This window comes from Sordaria macrospora, chromosome 3 (genome assembly GCF_033870435.1).
Source record: "Sordaria macrospora chromosome 3, complete sequence".
NCBI lineage: Eukaryota > Fungi > Ascomycota > Sordariomycetes > Sordariales > Sordariaceae > Sordaria > Sordaria macrospora.
This window is the reverse complement of record NC_089373.1, coordinates 354,228-368,452: the sequence shown is the minus strand read 5'-3', so window position 1 is coordinate 368,452 and position 14,225 is coordinate 354,228. Positions and strand designations below refer to the sequence as shown.

The 14,225-nt window shown below is 51.0% G+C and overlaps 3 protein-coding genes across 3 annotated transcripts; 2 read left to right on the top strand and 1 right to left on the bottom strand.

Annotated features, from left to right (window-relative positions):
- Positions 1-728: 728 nt before the first annotated feature.
- On the top strand, positions 729-1,247 carry SMAC4_09722 (uncharacterized protein). The gene has a single exon (XM_003342973.2). It carries the CDS (start codon positions 752-754, stop codon positions 1,214-1,216), a length of 465 nt encoding a protein of 154 aa, XP_003343021.2. The 5' UTR covers positions 729-751; the 3' UTR covers positions 1,217-1,247.
- A 717-nt stretch (positions 1,248-1,964) lies between these two features.
- On the bottom strand, positions 1,965-5,205 carry SMAC4_13430 (uncharacterized protein; the record flags this gene model as incomplete). Its single annotated transcript, XM_066091409.1, has 2 exons — positions 1,965-4,004; positions 4,057-5,205. The coding sequence occupies 2 exons, from the start codon at positions 5,203-5,205 to the stop codon at positions 1,965-1,967; spliced, it is 3,189 nt and encodes a 1,062-aa protein (XP_065946368.1).
- A 6,524-nt stretch (positions 5,206-11,729) lies between these two features.
- Positions 11,730-14,094, top strand: SMAC4_12882 (uncharacterized protein). Its single transcript, XM_066091131.1, has 6 exons — positions 11,730-11,971; positions 12,067-12,215; positions 12,388-12,429; positions 12,756-12,850; positions 12,909-13,354; positions 13,419-14,094. The coding sequence occupies exons 2-6, from the start codon at positions 12,166-12,168 to the stop codon at positions 13,656-13,658; spliced, it is 873 nt and encodes a 290-aa protein (XP_065946367.1). The 5' UTR covers positions 11,730-11,971; positions 12,067-12,165; the 3' UTR covers positions 13,659-14,094.
- The last annotated feature ends 131 nt before the right edge of the window (positions 14,095-14,225 follow it).

Sequence of the window (14,225 nt, the reverse complement as noted above, 5' to 3'; positions counted from 1 at the left end):
ACTTTCGAATTTATGCAACCCAAGAGTTGTGTTTTATGGACGGACATTCTTCACCTCGACCATCATGAGATATGTATGTGTTTGACCGACGCACTTGAAGAAAACCAACGTTAGTGCTTTTGTGGTTTCATGCTACCCCATTTCCCTTCAATTCGGTGTATGCCGGGCTAGCTATAGTGTTCAACTAGTCAGCGGTACTGCTCAGGCAGGTAGTAGGAAATCATCTTCCCTAGGTTATGATCCGTGTCAATAGACAAGATGCTGGACAGGTGCTGCGCTGCAACGGCCGGGTAGTAGCTTAAGTGGAGGGATAAATGGCTTGTAATGAAGGTGAACATGGAGAAGAGATAGATTGAAGAGAATCAGGTTTTGCTGAGAACATTGTGTGTAGAGGTGTGCAAATGCAGGTAGAAAGGGAGGTAGCAACTATGGGTAGAAGGGGAGGGGCAATTGAAAGTAGGAAGGGGAGGTGCGAGTGGAAGTAAAATGGGAGGTTCAAGTGCAAACAAAATTTACTCTGGAGGCGCAGTGTTAGTGCGCGGGCAGGTTTATATGGGAGTGGCCTGCGGAATGCGCTAACGCACTAACAGACTTCTTTGGTCCAAGTTCGTGAATGAGAAGTTGTGGTTCATCTTCCTCCTGCAACACAAAATCTTGGCGCCAAGTGTTAACGCTTTGTTTCCCGCAAAATACCTAACACCACCAAAATCGCTGTTTCCACGGTCGATATCTCAATAACCATAACGACAAAATGTCTACGCCTCCGCCCTCCGGGGCCCCCAAACCACCGCCGCCGGCCATAACACCGGTTACCCCCCTGCCGGACTCCATTTGCGTCCCGCCTCCGCCCTCCACGACGGCGCAGTCGGCCAAGAGAGCCTGGACTGCAAACGAGGAAGCCCGTCCTGCCCACGCCACCACCGCCACCCCTAATGCTTCTGGTTCCATTACGACCTTCGCTGAGACCCTCGTCTCTGAAGCTCTCGCTAAAGCGGAGATCTATCGCTCTTTCGCCGCCTACCTCGACACCGAACTCCCCCGTTTCTCCGCCGTCTCCCCAGCCCACGCCCGCGAAGCTGACCGCCTCGCACGAACCATCACCGCCGCCTTGCAGAAAAGCTCTGCTTCACCTCCTTCGCCTGCTCCGGACCACACTGCCCCAGCAAGCAAGAAGGCCTCCGCTTCCCCTACTAGCAAGGGAAAGGGGAGGCAATAGCCGCCGACAGAATGCCTGAAGGGTTGCGAATCAAATGAGGAAGGGGGACATTTCTTGCGGGATTCTGTTTCAGCTGGAAGTCGGGCTCACAGAAGAAAAGGGAGACCCAAGCCTCCGAACGACCTACCTAATCATTGACGTACCTTCAGCACCCATGTCGGTGGTACAAAGCCGCATGTTAAACCACGATCCCCCGCATCTAGCCTAGGGAGGACCATGTAGCTGTGACAACGCCACTACAAGTGTGTTGGCTCACCTAAGCACCATCAAAGAAGAGACTACTTATCCGGTCGAGGAGAATCGAGGCCTCTACCACTGTACCAAGCATAGTCAGGACTGGTATCACGGGGCGAGAGGGCAGCGTTGGGGGTGTGGTAAGATATGTGTTGTTGTGCGAAGGAGAGAAAAGGAGGATGTGCATGGAGGACTGGCTATATGGGCAAGAGCCCAGACAAGTCCAGTCCGTGTGCGCGGACGTGCAGTGCGACAATGTCAAAGGCTAACCTGGTGACAACTGGGCAGTCACGGGTTAATCCCGTAGCATCTGGACCGCACAGGCACCTGCAAAAGGAGAGTGAAAGGATGGAATAGCCTTGATTCTTCAAAATGAAGTACGTCATCTTGACAACAGCAGAAGATACCAGAATCTACAAAATTCCTATAAATTTACCTGTCATCCCAAACCCTTCTCGTGGCACGTTAGAAAAAGGAAATAAAGAGGAGGAAATTAAGAACGGCATGAAATACATTATATGTCTTGCAGGACGCTAATAAACCAAATTAGTCCCGATTCGCAAATGAAAGATATCATCTGCCCCTGGACATGACACCTATCCGGTCGGTAATTTGGTGGCAGCCAAAGTACGTTCTGGCCGTTGCAAGTAATCCAAGACCTATCCTCTCCCAAGCCATAACCATGGCTCTCTGGAATTTTTAGTACAACTTGGCTTTTGGTAGTTTCTGTAACTATGTTAATGCGTCCAATATTGGTAAGTAGGTAGCGACTGGTAGGGTCAAACGAGATATCGGTTATCAGAGTACTAGTAGAAATCGTTTGGAGGCAGCTTCCCGATGCCGGATCCCAGATCTTGATCGTGTTGTCATATGAACCGGACGCCAGCCGCTGGCCATCCGGCGAGAAGGCCATGGAGTTAACGGAGCGGTAATGGCCTTCTAGGGTCTGGAGGCAGCTCCCCGATGCCGGATCCCAGATCTTGATCGTGTTGTCCCCCGAACCGGACGCCAGCCGCTGGCCATCCGGCGAGAAGGCCACGGATCCAACGGAGCGGTAATGGCCTTCTAGGGTCTGGAGGCAGCTCCCCGATGCCAGATCCCAGATCTTGATCGTGTTGTCATATGAACCGGACGCCAGCCGCTGGCCATCCGGCGAGAAGGCCACGGATCCAACGTAGCCGTCATGGCCTTCTAGGGTCTGGAGGCAGCTCCCCGATGCCGGATCCCAGATCTTGATCGCGCTGTCCCCCGAACCGGACGCCAGCCGCTGGCCATCCGGCGAGAAGGCCACGGAGTTAACGGAGCCGTGATGGCCTTCTAGGGTCTGGAGGCAGCTCCCCGATGCCGGATCCCAGATCTTGATCGCGCTGTCCCCCGAACCGGACGCCAGCCGCTGGCCATCCGGCGAGAAGGCCACGGAGTTAACGGAGCCGTGATGGCCTTCTAGGGTCTGGAGGCAGCTCCCCGATGCCGGATCCCAGATCTTGATCGCGTTGTCCCCTGAACCGGACGCCAGCCGCTGGCCATCCGGCGAGAAGGCCACGGATCCAACGAAGTAGCCATGGCCTTCTAGGGTCTGGAGGCAGCTCCCCGATGCCGGATCCCAGATCTTGATCGCGTTGTCCCCCGAACCGGACGCCAGCCGCTGGCCATCCGGCGAGAAGGCCACGGATCCGACGGAGCCGTCATGGCCTTCTAGGGTCTGGAGGCAGCTCCCCGATGCCGGATCCCAGATCTTGATCGCGCTGTCCCCCGAACCGGACGCCAGCCGCTGGCCATCCGGCGAGAAGGCCACGGATTCAACGGAGCCGTGATGGCCTTCTAGGGTCTGGAGGCAGCTCCCCGATGCCGGATCCCAGATCTTGATCGCGTTGTCCCCCGAACCGGACGCCAGCCGCTGGCCATCCGGCGAGAAGGCCACGGAGGTAACGAAGTAGCCATGGCCTTCTAGGGTCTGGAGGCAGCTCCCCGATGCCGGATCCCAGATCTTGATCGTGTTGTCATATGAACCGGACGCCAGCCGCTGGCCATCCGGCGAGAAGGCCACGGATCCAACGTAGCCGTGATGGCCTTCTAGGGTCTGGAGGCAGCTCCCCGATGCCGGATCCCAGATCTTGATCGTGTTGTCCCATGAACCGGACGCCAGCCGCTGGCCATCCGGCGAGAAGGCCACGGAGGTAACGAAGTAGCCATGGCCTTCTAAGGTCTGGAGGCAGCTCCCCGATGCCGGATCCCAGATCTTGATCGCGTTGTCCCCCGAACCGGACGCCAGCCGCTGGCCATCCGGCGAGAAGGCCACGGAGGTAACGAAGTAGCCATGGCCTTCTAGGGTCTGGAGGCATGCATTCCAATCTACTTCCACAGCCGGCTTAGTTCCAATCCATTCAGGTTCTTCTGTCTTGAAATTCCTCTTTATCAAGCTACCGCTTGGAGCAAATACAAGCGCTGAGATGTATGCTTGAAGTGGAGCTTGCTCTATTATTGACTTATAAGATAGAGCAAACCGGTAAGCATCCCAAACAAGCTTTGATAACTGCGACTGATGATTACCTCCCTACATCTTTAGTTAGACCAAGTTCCTTGTGTGGAGTTAGACTTATACTTACTAGCAGGCCCTCGAGCTTTCTAATAGCAACAACCCCCGTAGACATAGATTGGAGTAGACTTAGAGCTTCCAGCCAGTAAAGGTACTTCATCTTGAGGAATGTATAGACAACCCCGTTGTGCTGTAAAATATCATTCCGGTATGTGTTCATGGTGGAAACTAAGTCGTACAGGTGATCAACCCAGTAGACGCACGAGTACCGCACCGTCGCTAGCGGGTCCGGATCCGGTACTTGGACCTTGTCGCTCTGAAATCCCGGTGCGCTTAAGTCGTATATATCGCGTCGCAATACTGTAGACATGGCTTCAAGTGACCTCGAGAAGATGGTATAACTCACATCTTCTTTCCCAGAAGGAAAAATCCACTTGAATGTCTTCAGAGACGCTTGGTTACCAGCTTTATCAGAAGCACTGCCCAATAGAAAGTCCTTGGCGGATTGGTGGACAAAATAAACAGTCTGGTCTCGAAGAGTTAAAAACGAGCCGCAAAGCCCTATAATCTCTTCCAAGGACTGCGGATCGTCTGAGATATCGTCTGATATTTCGATGAGAGTGGTCAGTTCTTGAAGACTGATGGGTCGACGAACAATAGAGGAGACGGCAAGAATTTGCCTGCACAGATCCACATAATCGGACTGAATAATCTGCTTCATCATCCGCGCATATAGGGAATCCAATCCAGTGGGGAATGCCCGTAACTTTGTTATTGTCTGCCACCTTCGAACGCTTGGGTCCGCAAGTACTTGGCAGACCAAGGCCACCCAGAGAAAAGTCCCATTCGCGTTAGAAGAGAGATAGTCATATACAGCCGCCTCCAATTTGCTGTCGTACCGTTTCAGCTGCGACAAGTGAAAAGTTTTGTAGCGGATATATGCACTGACGGCAGTGGTGACGGATTCGGCGTTTAGCTCGAGGCTGAGTCTGGACTGCTGCGCGACGATCGCCAACTGTTCTTCGATCTGCACCCAGTTGCGACTAGATACAAGCCACTTGACACGAGTAGACACAGATGATATCTGAACGATCAACTGAAGAAGCTGCGGTTGGTCTGTCACACATTCATCCAGAGCATCAATCACCAGATAGGTGACCTTCAAGTTCGGGTCTTCTAGCATCTCGCATAAAACCTTGGACAGGACGATCCATGCCATTGAGTCATCGGAGGGGTATGTATTCTCCGGTAGATGTGAGAGCAGGCGTGGTTGCCGGTGGGCAAGTAGGTAGATTAAGCCTCGTAGCACGGCAGTTGCGTTGTTGATGCGCGAGTCGGTAGCTTGGCAGAAGAAATACGCCAAGTTGCCGCCATCAGCGATAACACGCCGCTCTAGTTCGTCGATGATACCACATAGCAACATGGTCTTGCCTTTGCCTGGATCTCCCTTGATCCAGAGCAGGCGACTCTCCCGCAGCTGGCGCCATCGGTTGAAGTCGGGGTTATCGAAGACCCAGCGGTAAGCATCAGCCAGCAGACCACCCTTCGCCAACTCAATCCGCTTCTTTTCGACGTGCGGGTCACGCGGGTCTGTGGTCCACAATTTTGCCAGACATAGGTAATCCTCGTGAACCTTGTCCTGCAGCCGCTTCAATGCTTTCTGCCTTCCTTCGCCGTAGAGAACCGGCATGTGCACATCGAAGATGCCGAATAGAGAGTACACCTTGTCTTCCTCGTATTTTGTGTCACGCTTCTCGATCCATCGCATCCGTTCGGCGATACTGAAATCAGATAGAGGGACACCTTGGAAGGCTTTTCGCGGAATTCCGGTTATATCTTGGATTTCTTGTTCCAGAGACTCCTTATCCCCCAGTCGCTCGCCCTCTTTAGAGAAGAATTCGACAATCGGTGGGGCAATGAGTTCTTGGAGGGTCCATCCTCGGGAAAACCATCTGCTTTCTCGAAAGGTCGGTTGCCAACCGGGGCCTTTGCCGTGCTGATGGGTTGAGACGTCTGCTAGGTACACATAACATTTCACCGCGCTGCGGTACCAATGGAACATGGAGTTGAGAGCATGCTGAAGCTCGGCGCTATCAGACTTGTCGATGCAGCATGTGTCGACCCAGAAGAATTTCAATCCATCGCGCCAGGCTTGGTCTCCGCAAAAACGAATCTTAGCGTAGCTTGCTTTGTTCTTGCCTGTACCATCCGTCATGTCTCTGAAGAGGACCTCTTCAGGACCCCATGTGTGTGAAAGTATCGCATACGGTGGAATCTTATCGTTGGGTAGGTCCTCCGTCAGACCGACCCCGCCGGTATCGTCACGCTCCAGGAGTCGCATTGCAGAGTCCGCCAACCTCAGCTTCCTTGGCAGCTAATCATACAAATGTTCGATAGAGGAAAAAGCTCGCAGGCTTTGCGAGCGGATGGCTTATGTTGGCGGGACTGTAGGTATAGTAAATCAGCAGTTGAAACTAGGGAAATTGCTCGAAAGACGAGAAATACTTACTATAAGTCAATGACAAAATTTGTAGCGTATATCTCGGTGGGTTTGATTGGGAGCCTTGAAGGTGGTTGCTGTTATTGTCTTTGTTTAAAGGCGCTGCCTTTGCCTGGATCAACAATCCGGCAGGACTCAGACTTCCACTATGCCCGACGCGAGCTGAGTAGAGGTATCGGGCACAGCCTCTTTGGCACAACCTCTTCGACACAGCTGTCTTGCAAGCAAAAGACTCGTCAATATCGCGTTGGGTACATCGTTGGGCATAGATGATTGAGAGGCCCAGGGCGCCAAGCCCGGAAAGCAAAGGCATTGGTCAGCCTTTACTGTAATGGAAAACTGCTTTGAGTGGATGGGTAAAGAGGAGAAGGCATTAAATTGGGAAGATGATCTTGATTGGATGCTTGCTCGCTCTGATGCCCTCCACATCACATGATTGAAAGTCACGGTGAGCTTCAGGGAAGAAGGTACATTTAGGAACAGTGAGGTGAGGAAAGGAAGGTGTGAGTGCAGACGAACTTTTCAAATGTGAAGCCTCAAAACGAAATCCCAAGATTACCACAGTTGGTTAGGGTTACCGTTGAGCACTGAGAGGAAGTTTTGCCTAAGAATGTAGAAGGGCCGGGCGGCGCGTCATTCTATTAAGATAGTATCGATTGTAGCCGTGGCTAGAATTCCCAAAAGAGGCTCTCCATCGCATTTGATCCTCGCCATCTATTGCTAAAAGATTGAGCGTCTCTTAAGTATCTCAAAGACTGTCCAAAACGCGATTTTACTGTAAGCGGCATCAAGCGCGGCCGCGGCCGCCCACGCAAGATGCTGACAAGGAATAGAACAGTACGTCCTCTCGACGATGGGCCAATCACCAGCTGGGCCTACAGGTCCCGAAAGGAAACGAAAAGTAAGGCATCAACGCATTGTCCGCTTAAGAACACACCTTATCGCAGCGGCTCGGTTGTGGGACAGCACTGACAGCCTAGGTTCCCCTGTGATTTGCAGATTCCACTCGGATTTGCAGCCCTACCCGTGCCCCCCACCCCCCATAAGTGGTGCAAGCTACCAGGCCGCTGCTGTACACTATTGCCAACCCTGTAGACGCCCTGAAGCCTCCGGGTCCATGAATGCCCGGCCTCTCAAAAGAAACGTCCTTTGGGTAATTGGCGTGTAGTGGGAGTTTAATGGGAATTTGTGAACAGGGTGAACGACCCCGAACGAATCAATGATTTATGTATTGAGTTTTGTGAGGTCAGACTGTTAAAGTCTGGAGGTCTAAAAGTATAGCAAGGAGGACCCTGTGCGGAGATGCCCTTTTCTTTACAGACTGATTCGAACAAAGCATGGAAGGCATCTAGGCCTGTGCTGATGGGACGTTCTCGGATGACCTCTGACTGATGTTGATCCATTATGGCGATGGTGATAATATTCTTGAGGCGCGGCGGTGATGATGTTCTTGAGACGCGACTATAGAAGGGGGCGAAGGTCGCGTTTCGTGAAATGTCGGGTCTAGTCATCACGTGGTCAACTGTCAGGTTGACGGACGGTTGAGACGTTTGGAACAATAGGTTAGGAAAATAATTGATTGGCGGCTTGGTCGGAGAAAGTAACATGGAATGATAACTGCATTCGCCAAAAGTAGTTTGAAGGGGAGAAGAAGACAAGAGTGGGTCACAAACGAAAGAGTGGCTCGGGTGGCCAGGTAACGGCCCAGATTCAGAGGAGAGTGGGGCCCACATACGGATGAACCTATGGGTTGTGCGGATCACATTCCTATGTACCCTGGACGCCAGATTCGGACCAGCAGACTTGAAGACGGCCAGCCACTGTGTTGCCAACAGCCAGCTGAAAACCCTCCGCTTCTCTTGTTACGACGACGCCGTGTCGGCGCCGTGCCTTTGGTGTTTATCTTCCTCTCGCTATGACCTCACCGTCATTTCCGAGGCCCGATCTTTGATTCCGCTGCGTGGTTCCCCGACCGTGCTCCCGCTCTCCAGAATCAAAGATCAATCTGAATTCCCTAGTAGCTCTTCTGCTTCCTTCGCTTGTTCGATCTTCACTGCCAGCTTGTACTCCTGCAGCCGTCCCAGTCGCAAAGCCCAGCGAAGGATTCGTTTATAATTTGAAGAAGAAATTAAAGCAGCTTTACAAAATGGTTAGAGGAAGAGATTGTATTTCACATGGACATTTGCCCACAGTTCTAGGTTAGATGTTCCGAGGCTTAACAGAACCTCAACACTTTACATTAGTCTTGACTACCGATAGCGCTGAGCATTATCCTAAGGTTCCTCTTTCATCATGGGGCGAGAGGGCACCATTAGGGACATAGTGAGATATGCACTGTTATGCAATGTGCATGAAAGACAGGTCAGCCCGTGCATGCGTACGTGCAGCTTCAGTGACTGCTGGGCCACAATGACGACCAGACAGAGGCTGATGCTAGAGGAAAGAAGAAGAATGGGTGAAAAGCACTCAGGAAGATTCACATGAAGACCGCTAGATAGATACCTCGAGGCATTAGGCAACAAGGCTCGGTACTGTTACGAACTTAAGCGAGTTACACAGGCCAACCAAGCCACTGGGACACAACAGCCACAGAACGGTGCAACCATAGGAGCCAGTAGGGCGCAGAACCAAAAGGGCTCACACCCCATGAGGGCTCACACGGCGAGCCAGCTCACAAGGTGAGCCAACACCATCAGTGAGCCACCACTATCAGATAGACTTATGGGCTCAGAAGAGCATCAGAAAACAGATATCTCGCAGAGGGCGAGGAGGTATAAAGGGACGACTGGAGAACTCAGATTGTCAGATAGTTCGACAGTAGTCAATAGATCATTATCACCGAGACCAGTATTGCAGACATACTTGTTGTGAACTCTTTAGCTTCACCGAACAGCACTGATAGTCTTTACCTTCAACTATCACACTTAGGCAGATCAGACTGCCGTTCGTCACAGGTACGCACCTCAGTACGTACCACATCTCTTTGGCATAAGAAGGCTATTACGATCCAATTGTTGAGCCTCATGTATCTAGATAGAATTGACCAATCAGATAGAACCCAAGGTTCTGAGTTTACGGGACTACGGGACGGGACTAAAGGCTAGTATATAAGAAGGCCTTCCGGCCTTTGTTATTATGGTTCTTCAGCAAACAATAGCTTTTACAATCTATCAGTACCTTTTGGCTACTACTACCGTTGTCCTACATCCCAGCTATATACTCCTATATTTGTAACGGTTTGTCACAAAGTGTCACACGGACATCCAACAACATCACTAATCTTCCCAAGAGCCGCACGGCTGAACCCCAAGCCTTGCTACACGCCTGGATTCCTTGGGCAACCAAGCCACACTCACCTTCGGGAAGTCTATTCTCTCAACGGCATGACTTACCCGGAATCCTCTTAGCACCCTCAGCGCCTTTGGCGTATTCTAGCTAACAACACAACTGCCGCCTGCACTGCCTCCATGCTAGGCCGCGCTAGCCAAAGTAGGAAAGAAGAGCATTAGAGGAAACTATTTAGGAAGATTCATATGTAAGCACAATAGTGTGTACTAGATAGATGCCTTGTGGCCTTGCGGCCAGATTAGGCCGATAGGAAGATGTACGTACCTATCCAAAGGAAGGAAAGCTTTGGCATAAGAAGGCTAGGAAGCCCAGCCTGGATGAAAGACTTAAAAAGATTCAACAAGGCCTTCGAGACCAAAGTAGTTTAATAGCTGAATTGAACTACTGTTCCAAGCCCAGAACACTGCCCTTGTCATACAAAGGCCTTAAAACCCAGCCTTTGGTTGAAGCTTGAAAGAATCAACAAATCCTTCGAGACCAAAATAGTTTATTAGCCAAATTGAACTACTGTATCAGTGAGGCAGTAGTAGAAATCCGTCAGGCAATGGTAGTAATGTGGGCGTGACGGACTTCCTCGTCCGCAGTCTGGGCTCTTTTGGCCGACTGCGCCGTTGTGGAAGGCGGAGACGGGACGCAAAATATGTCCGGCAAAGGAGTAACCGGTATTATGGCCGGCGGCGGTAGTCTGGGGGCCCCAGAGGACGAAGGCGTAGACATTTCATCGCTGCGGTTGTTGAGATATCGACCGTAAAAACGGCGATTTAGGTAGTGTTAAGAATTCTGCTAGCAACTGGGCGTTAAGGCTAATACTTGGCGCCAAAACTTTTAGTTATAGGAGGATGGCGCAAAAGGAGGGGTTTCACAATATAGGGAGCAAATGCACAGACTACTTTAATGCCTTCTGACCACTGAGCGAAGGCAACTAGAGCGAAAAAGTGTACCACTAGACCCCTAGTATACGGGTATAAATGCCGCGCCTACCCAAATCAGACCCTTTCTTTTGCAAATCCGGCCTTAAGCGGTTGCAATTTGTAGAATATTTAGCAAAAGGGGCAGATTTTTGCAAAAGGAGGGGTTTGCAACTGCAGGGGTCTTTACTGTACATAGTAAGCGAAGTGTGCTGTAGGTTGCAGGTGATACTGTGCCTGAAAAAGCTTGTTCGGCACGGCCCGTATGCAACCAAAACGGCTGGCTCCGCGTTCTGCCCGCTGTCCCGCCCGCTGTCCCTGGTTCCACTTAACGGGGCCGAAGCAGCCACCGCCAAAACACAAATACCACCATCCTCCTACATCATCTGGACAGCGTGCCTTCCAGTCGAACGTCGGAGACCTAGGGTACATGTCCACTCGTTACACTTCCCGGGCCCGATGTCCCTGGACCCGTGGACCCCTTCTTGTTGGTCAAGTAGACTAGCTGACATGAGGATCTCTGATTGGATCATAACAGTGCAGGGTTGTAAAAGTATGGCCAGCGAGGCAAATAGAGCAGGAAGCGTGAGCGGTAGAAGAGCACCAGAAGCAAGAACCCATATACAAAGCCAAATCAAGGCACCAATGTAGAGCGCTTTGTCTTTATATTTTCTAGGACTTTTTGGTGAGGATAATTATATGATGTTCACTACGGCGAACTTTGGCAGGCACGAACATAACTCTATCATTGGCTATATCCAATCCACATAGTCGATTCACAACGCTACGCAGTCGATTTATCCGGCCCAGCCACCGCGTAAGCTAGCAGCTTCCACATATTCCCCAGTGCCTTTTTGGCCAGACACTGTGGTTATATCAAGTAGCCTAGTATCAATTTCTGAGCGGTAAAGGGCAGTTGATATCCGCTTTCATATTTGAACACTGTGTCACATTTGAACACTGTAATGAACCGAACCGGGTGCCTGTCATTTTGGCACAGGCAGAATTCTATAAATCAGACGGTTTTGGCACCCGAATCAGTTCTTGGCCGTTCCATCTTCTTCACCCGAACTTGAATTTTAGGTAGAAGATAAGATATCCAAGATTCGACCATGAGTTCTCCGGCAAAAAAGGCTCAGTCGCCAGCACCCCAATCACCCACGCCCGGTCCTGCATCTCCCGCTGCTGAAACGACTGGCCCTCTTCCTGGATCTCACTGGGCGGAACAGGTACGGCCCTCTCACGTTCCCCGTCGCCCGGTCACAAGCCCAGTCATAATTGGAATTGATCACTGACATACTTCTGCCTTACTTACGCACTATAGGGACTTCCGGAGGAGGAAAATGATAGGGATTCAACCATTGGAAGTGATATCGAGAGTTCGACTGCTTCGATTAGTTCGAGTATCCTCAACTACCGTACCATGAACGGCCGAACTTACCATAGCGATAGCGTAACGGATGGAGAGTATTGGTAAGTCTGTTTGGGATTACTCGTCAGGGCTCGAAGCGCCCAGTCTAGCCACCGCACTGGGTCTGTGAGGTGTCGTTTCTAGCCCAGAGTCCAGACGAATATGGATGAAAGAAGCTCTGCGCATGTAAGAGGAAACACCCAACGCTAACGAGCATTTTGAACTTTCATGCAGGGGCCCCAATGACGCTAAGCAGAATGAAATGCTGGATATTTTGTAAGTGAAACATGCTTCCCACCATTGGTTTGATCTCTCAAGGACCTATCATGGATACCTTTATCCGAGCCACTCAATCTGTCTCTCCGCCTCCAAGGCCCCATGAGGCTGCTAAACAGCTGTCAGGTTGCGCTACCATTGTTGTCGCCCTGTCATCGAATCTCATAGCATCCAGGATCGAAGTCTTCCCTTCGACCGTCTGGATTTGGGACGTAAAAGCTGCAGTAGCTCTCCTTTTTCACGGGAGCGTCAGCACCCTGTTGTGGCATCCCCATGTCCGCGAGACTTTGAGTTCTTGTAGCTAACCAAATATTGCCTACCTCTAGCCATCATGTGATGACCATTTGTCTGGATGGCAGGCTTTATGATGCCCCTCTTCCCAAAAATCTTGAGAATGCAATTGATCTTGGCACAGGCACAGGTACGCCGACTTTCTTCACTACCTTGTGGTTGTTCCTCGAATACTAACTCGACATTAGGGCTGTGGGCAATCGATTTTGCCGATAAATTCCCTAACTGCAACGTCATAGGTACTGACATCTCGCCCATCCAGCCCGGTTGGGTACCCCCCAATGTCCGTTTTGAAATCGACGACTACAATAAGGAGTGGACCTATAACTCTAATTTCTTCGACTTCGTCCACCTCCGGTGGCTTACCGGCACCGTTAAAGACTGGCCTGCTTTTTATAAGGAGGCTTACCGGTGCTGCAAGCCAGGCGGTTACATCGAGCATATGGATGGTTCCAGCGGTACTGTTTTCTCAGACGATGGTTCCGTGAAGACTGAGGTTCATGCCCTGGGCCAATGGGGCCCCCTGTGGGAGGAGGGTTGCAGGAAGATTGGGCAGCAACTACTCAGCAACGGCATGATGGAGAACGGAATGAAGGAGGCCGGTTTCGTGAACATAGTAGTGAAGGATTACAAGGTAAGTTTTCTGCTTCCAACGGCGTCTTTTTATTCCAGAGACTCTAACTACAGGATACTTGCAGATCCCTCTCTCCCCATGGTCTAAGGACAAGAAGTTGAACGAAGTTGGTCTGTACTTCTATGTCGCTATGAACCAGGACCTTGATGGTATGCTTCAGTTTATGTTTGGTAAGGTAATGGGATGGACCACGGAGGAGATCAACATCTACATCAAACATTTGCAGAAGGAGTTGAAGGACACTACTCTTCATCCGTACTTCAACTACCGCATGGTGTATGCCCAGAAGCCATTGGATGGTTAATGTACGGCTGGTCAACAACACCGACCGGGGCTGGTTACCTACCGTCACACGGACATTCACCGGCGACATTCATCAGTCAAACTGCCAACCGGAATTACCGACAGAATGCCACAGGGACTTTCGCCAGCAACATTCATCAATTAAACCACTGACCGGAATTACTGACGGGCAATTGGACGAAAGCTGGCATCCAGAAGATCTACTTGTAGGTAGATGAACTAGATGGACTCGCGCCGATGCCTGTTACACCGGGCTCGGTACGTACCAACCTTCTTTGGTATAAGAAGGCTTTAGGACCCAACCTTCTCATGAAGGTTGAAAGGATCAACAAGGCCTTCGAGACCAAAGAAGATTATTAACTAAATTGAACTATTGGTCCAAGCCCAGAACACTGCCCTTGTCACATCAGATCCCTATCCTAAGTTGTGTTGACGCTAATGCAACTTGTTCAGCCCAAAACGAGGTGATTAGTACCAATAATCTTGATAGAGGATGGCCAGAAGTGCCAGACTCTACCTTTTGAAATCTAACAGGTTGCGGAGGCAGCGAAGGAATGGCAAGGTTGAT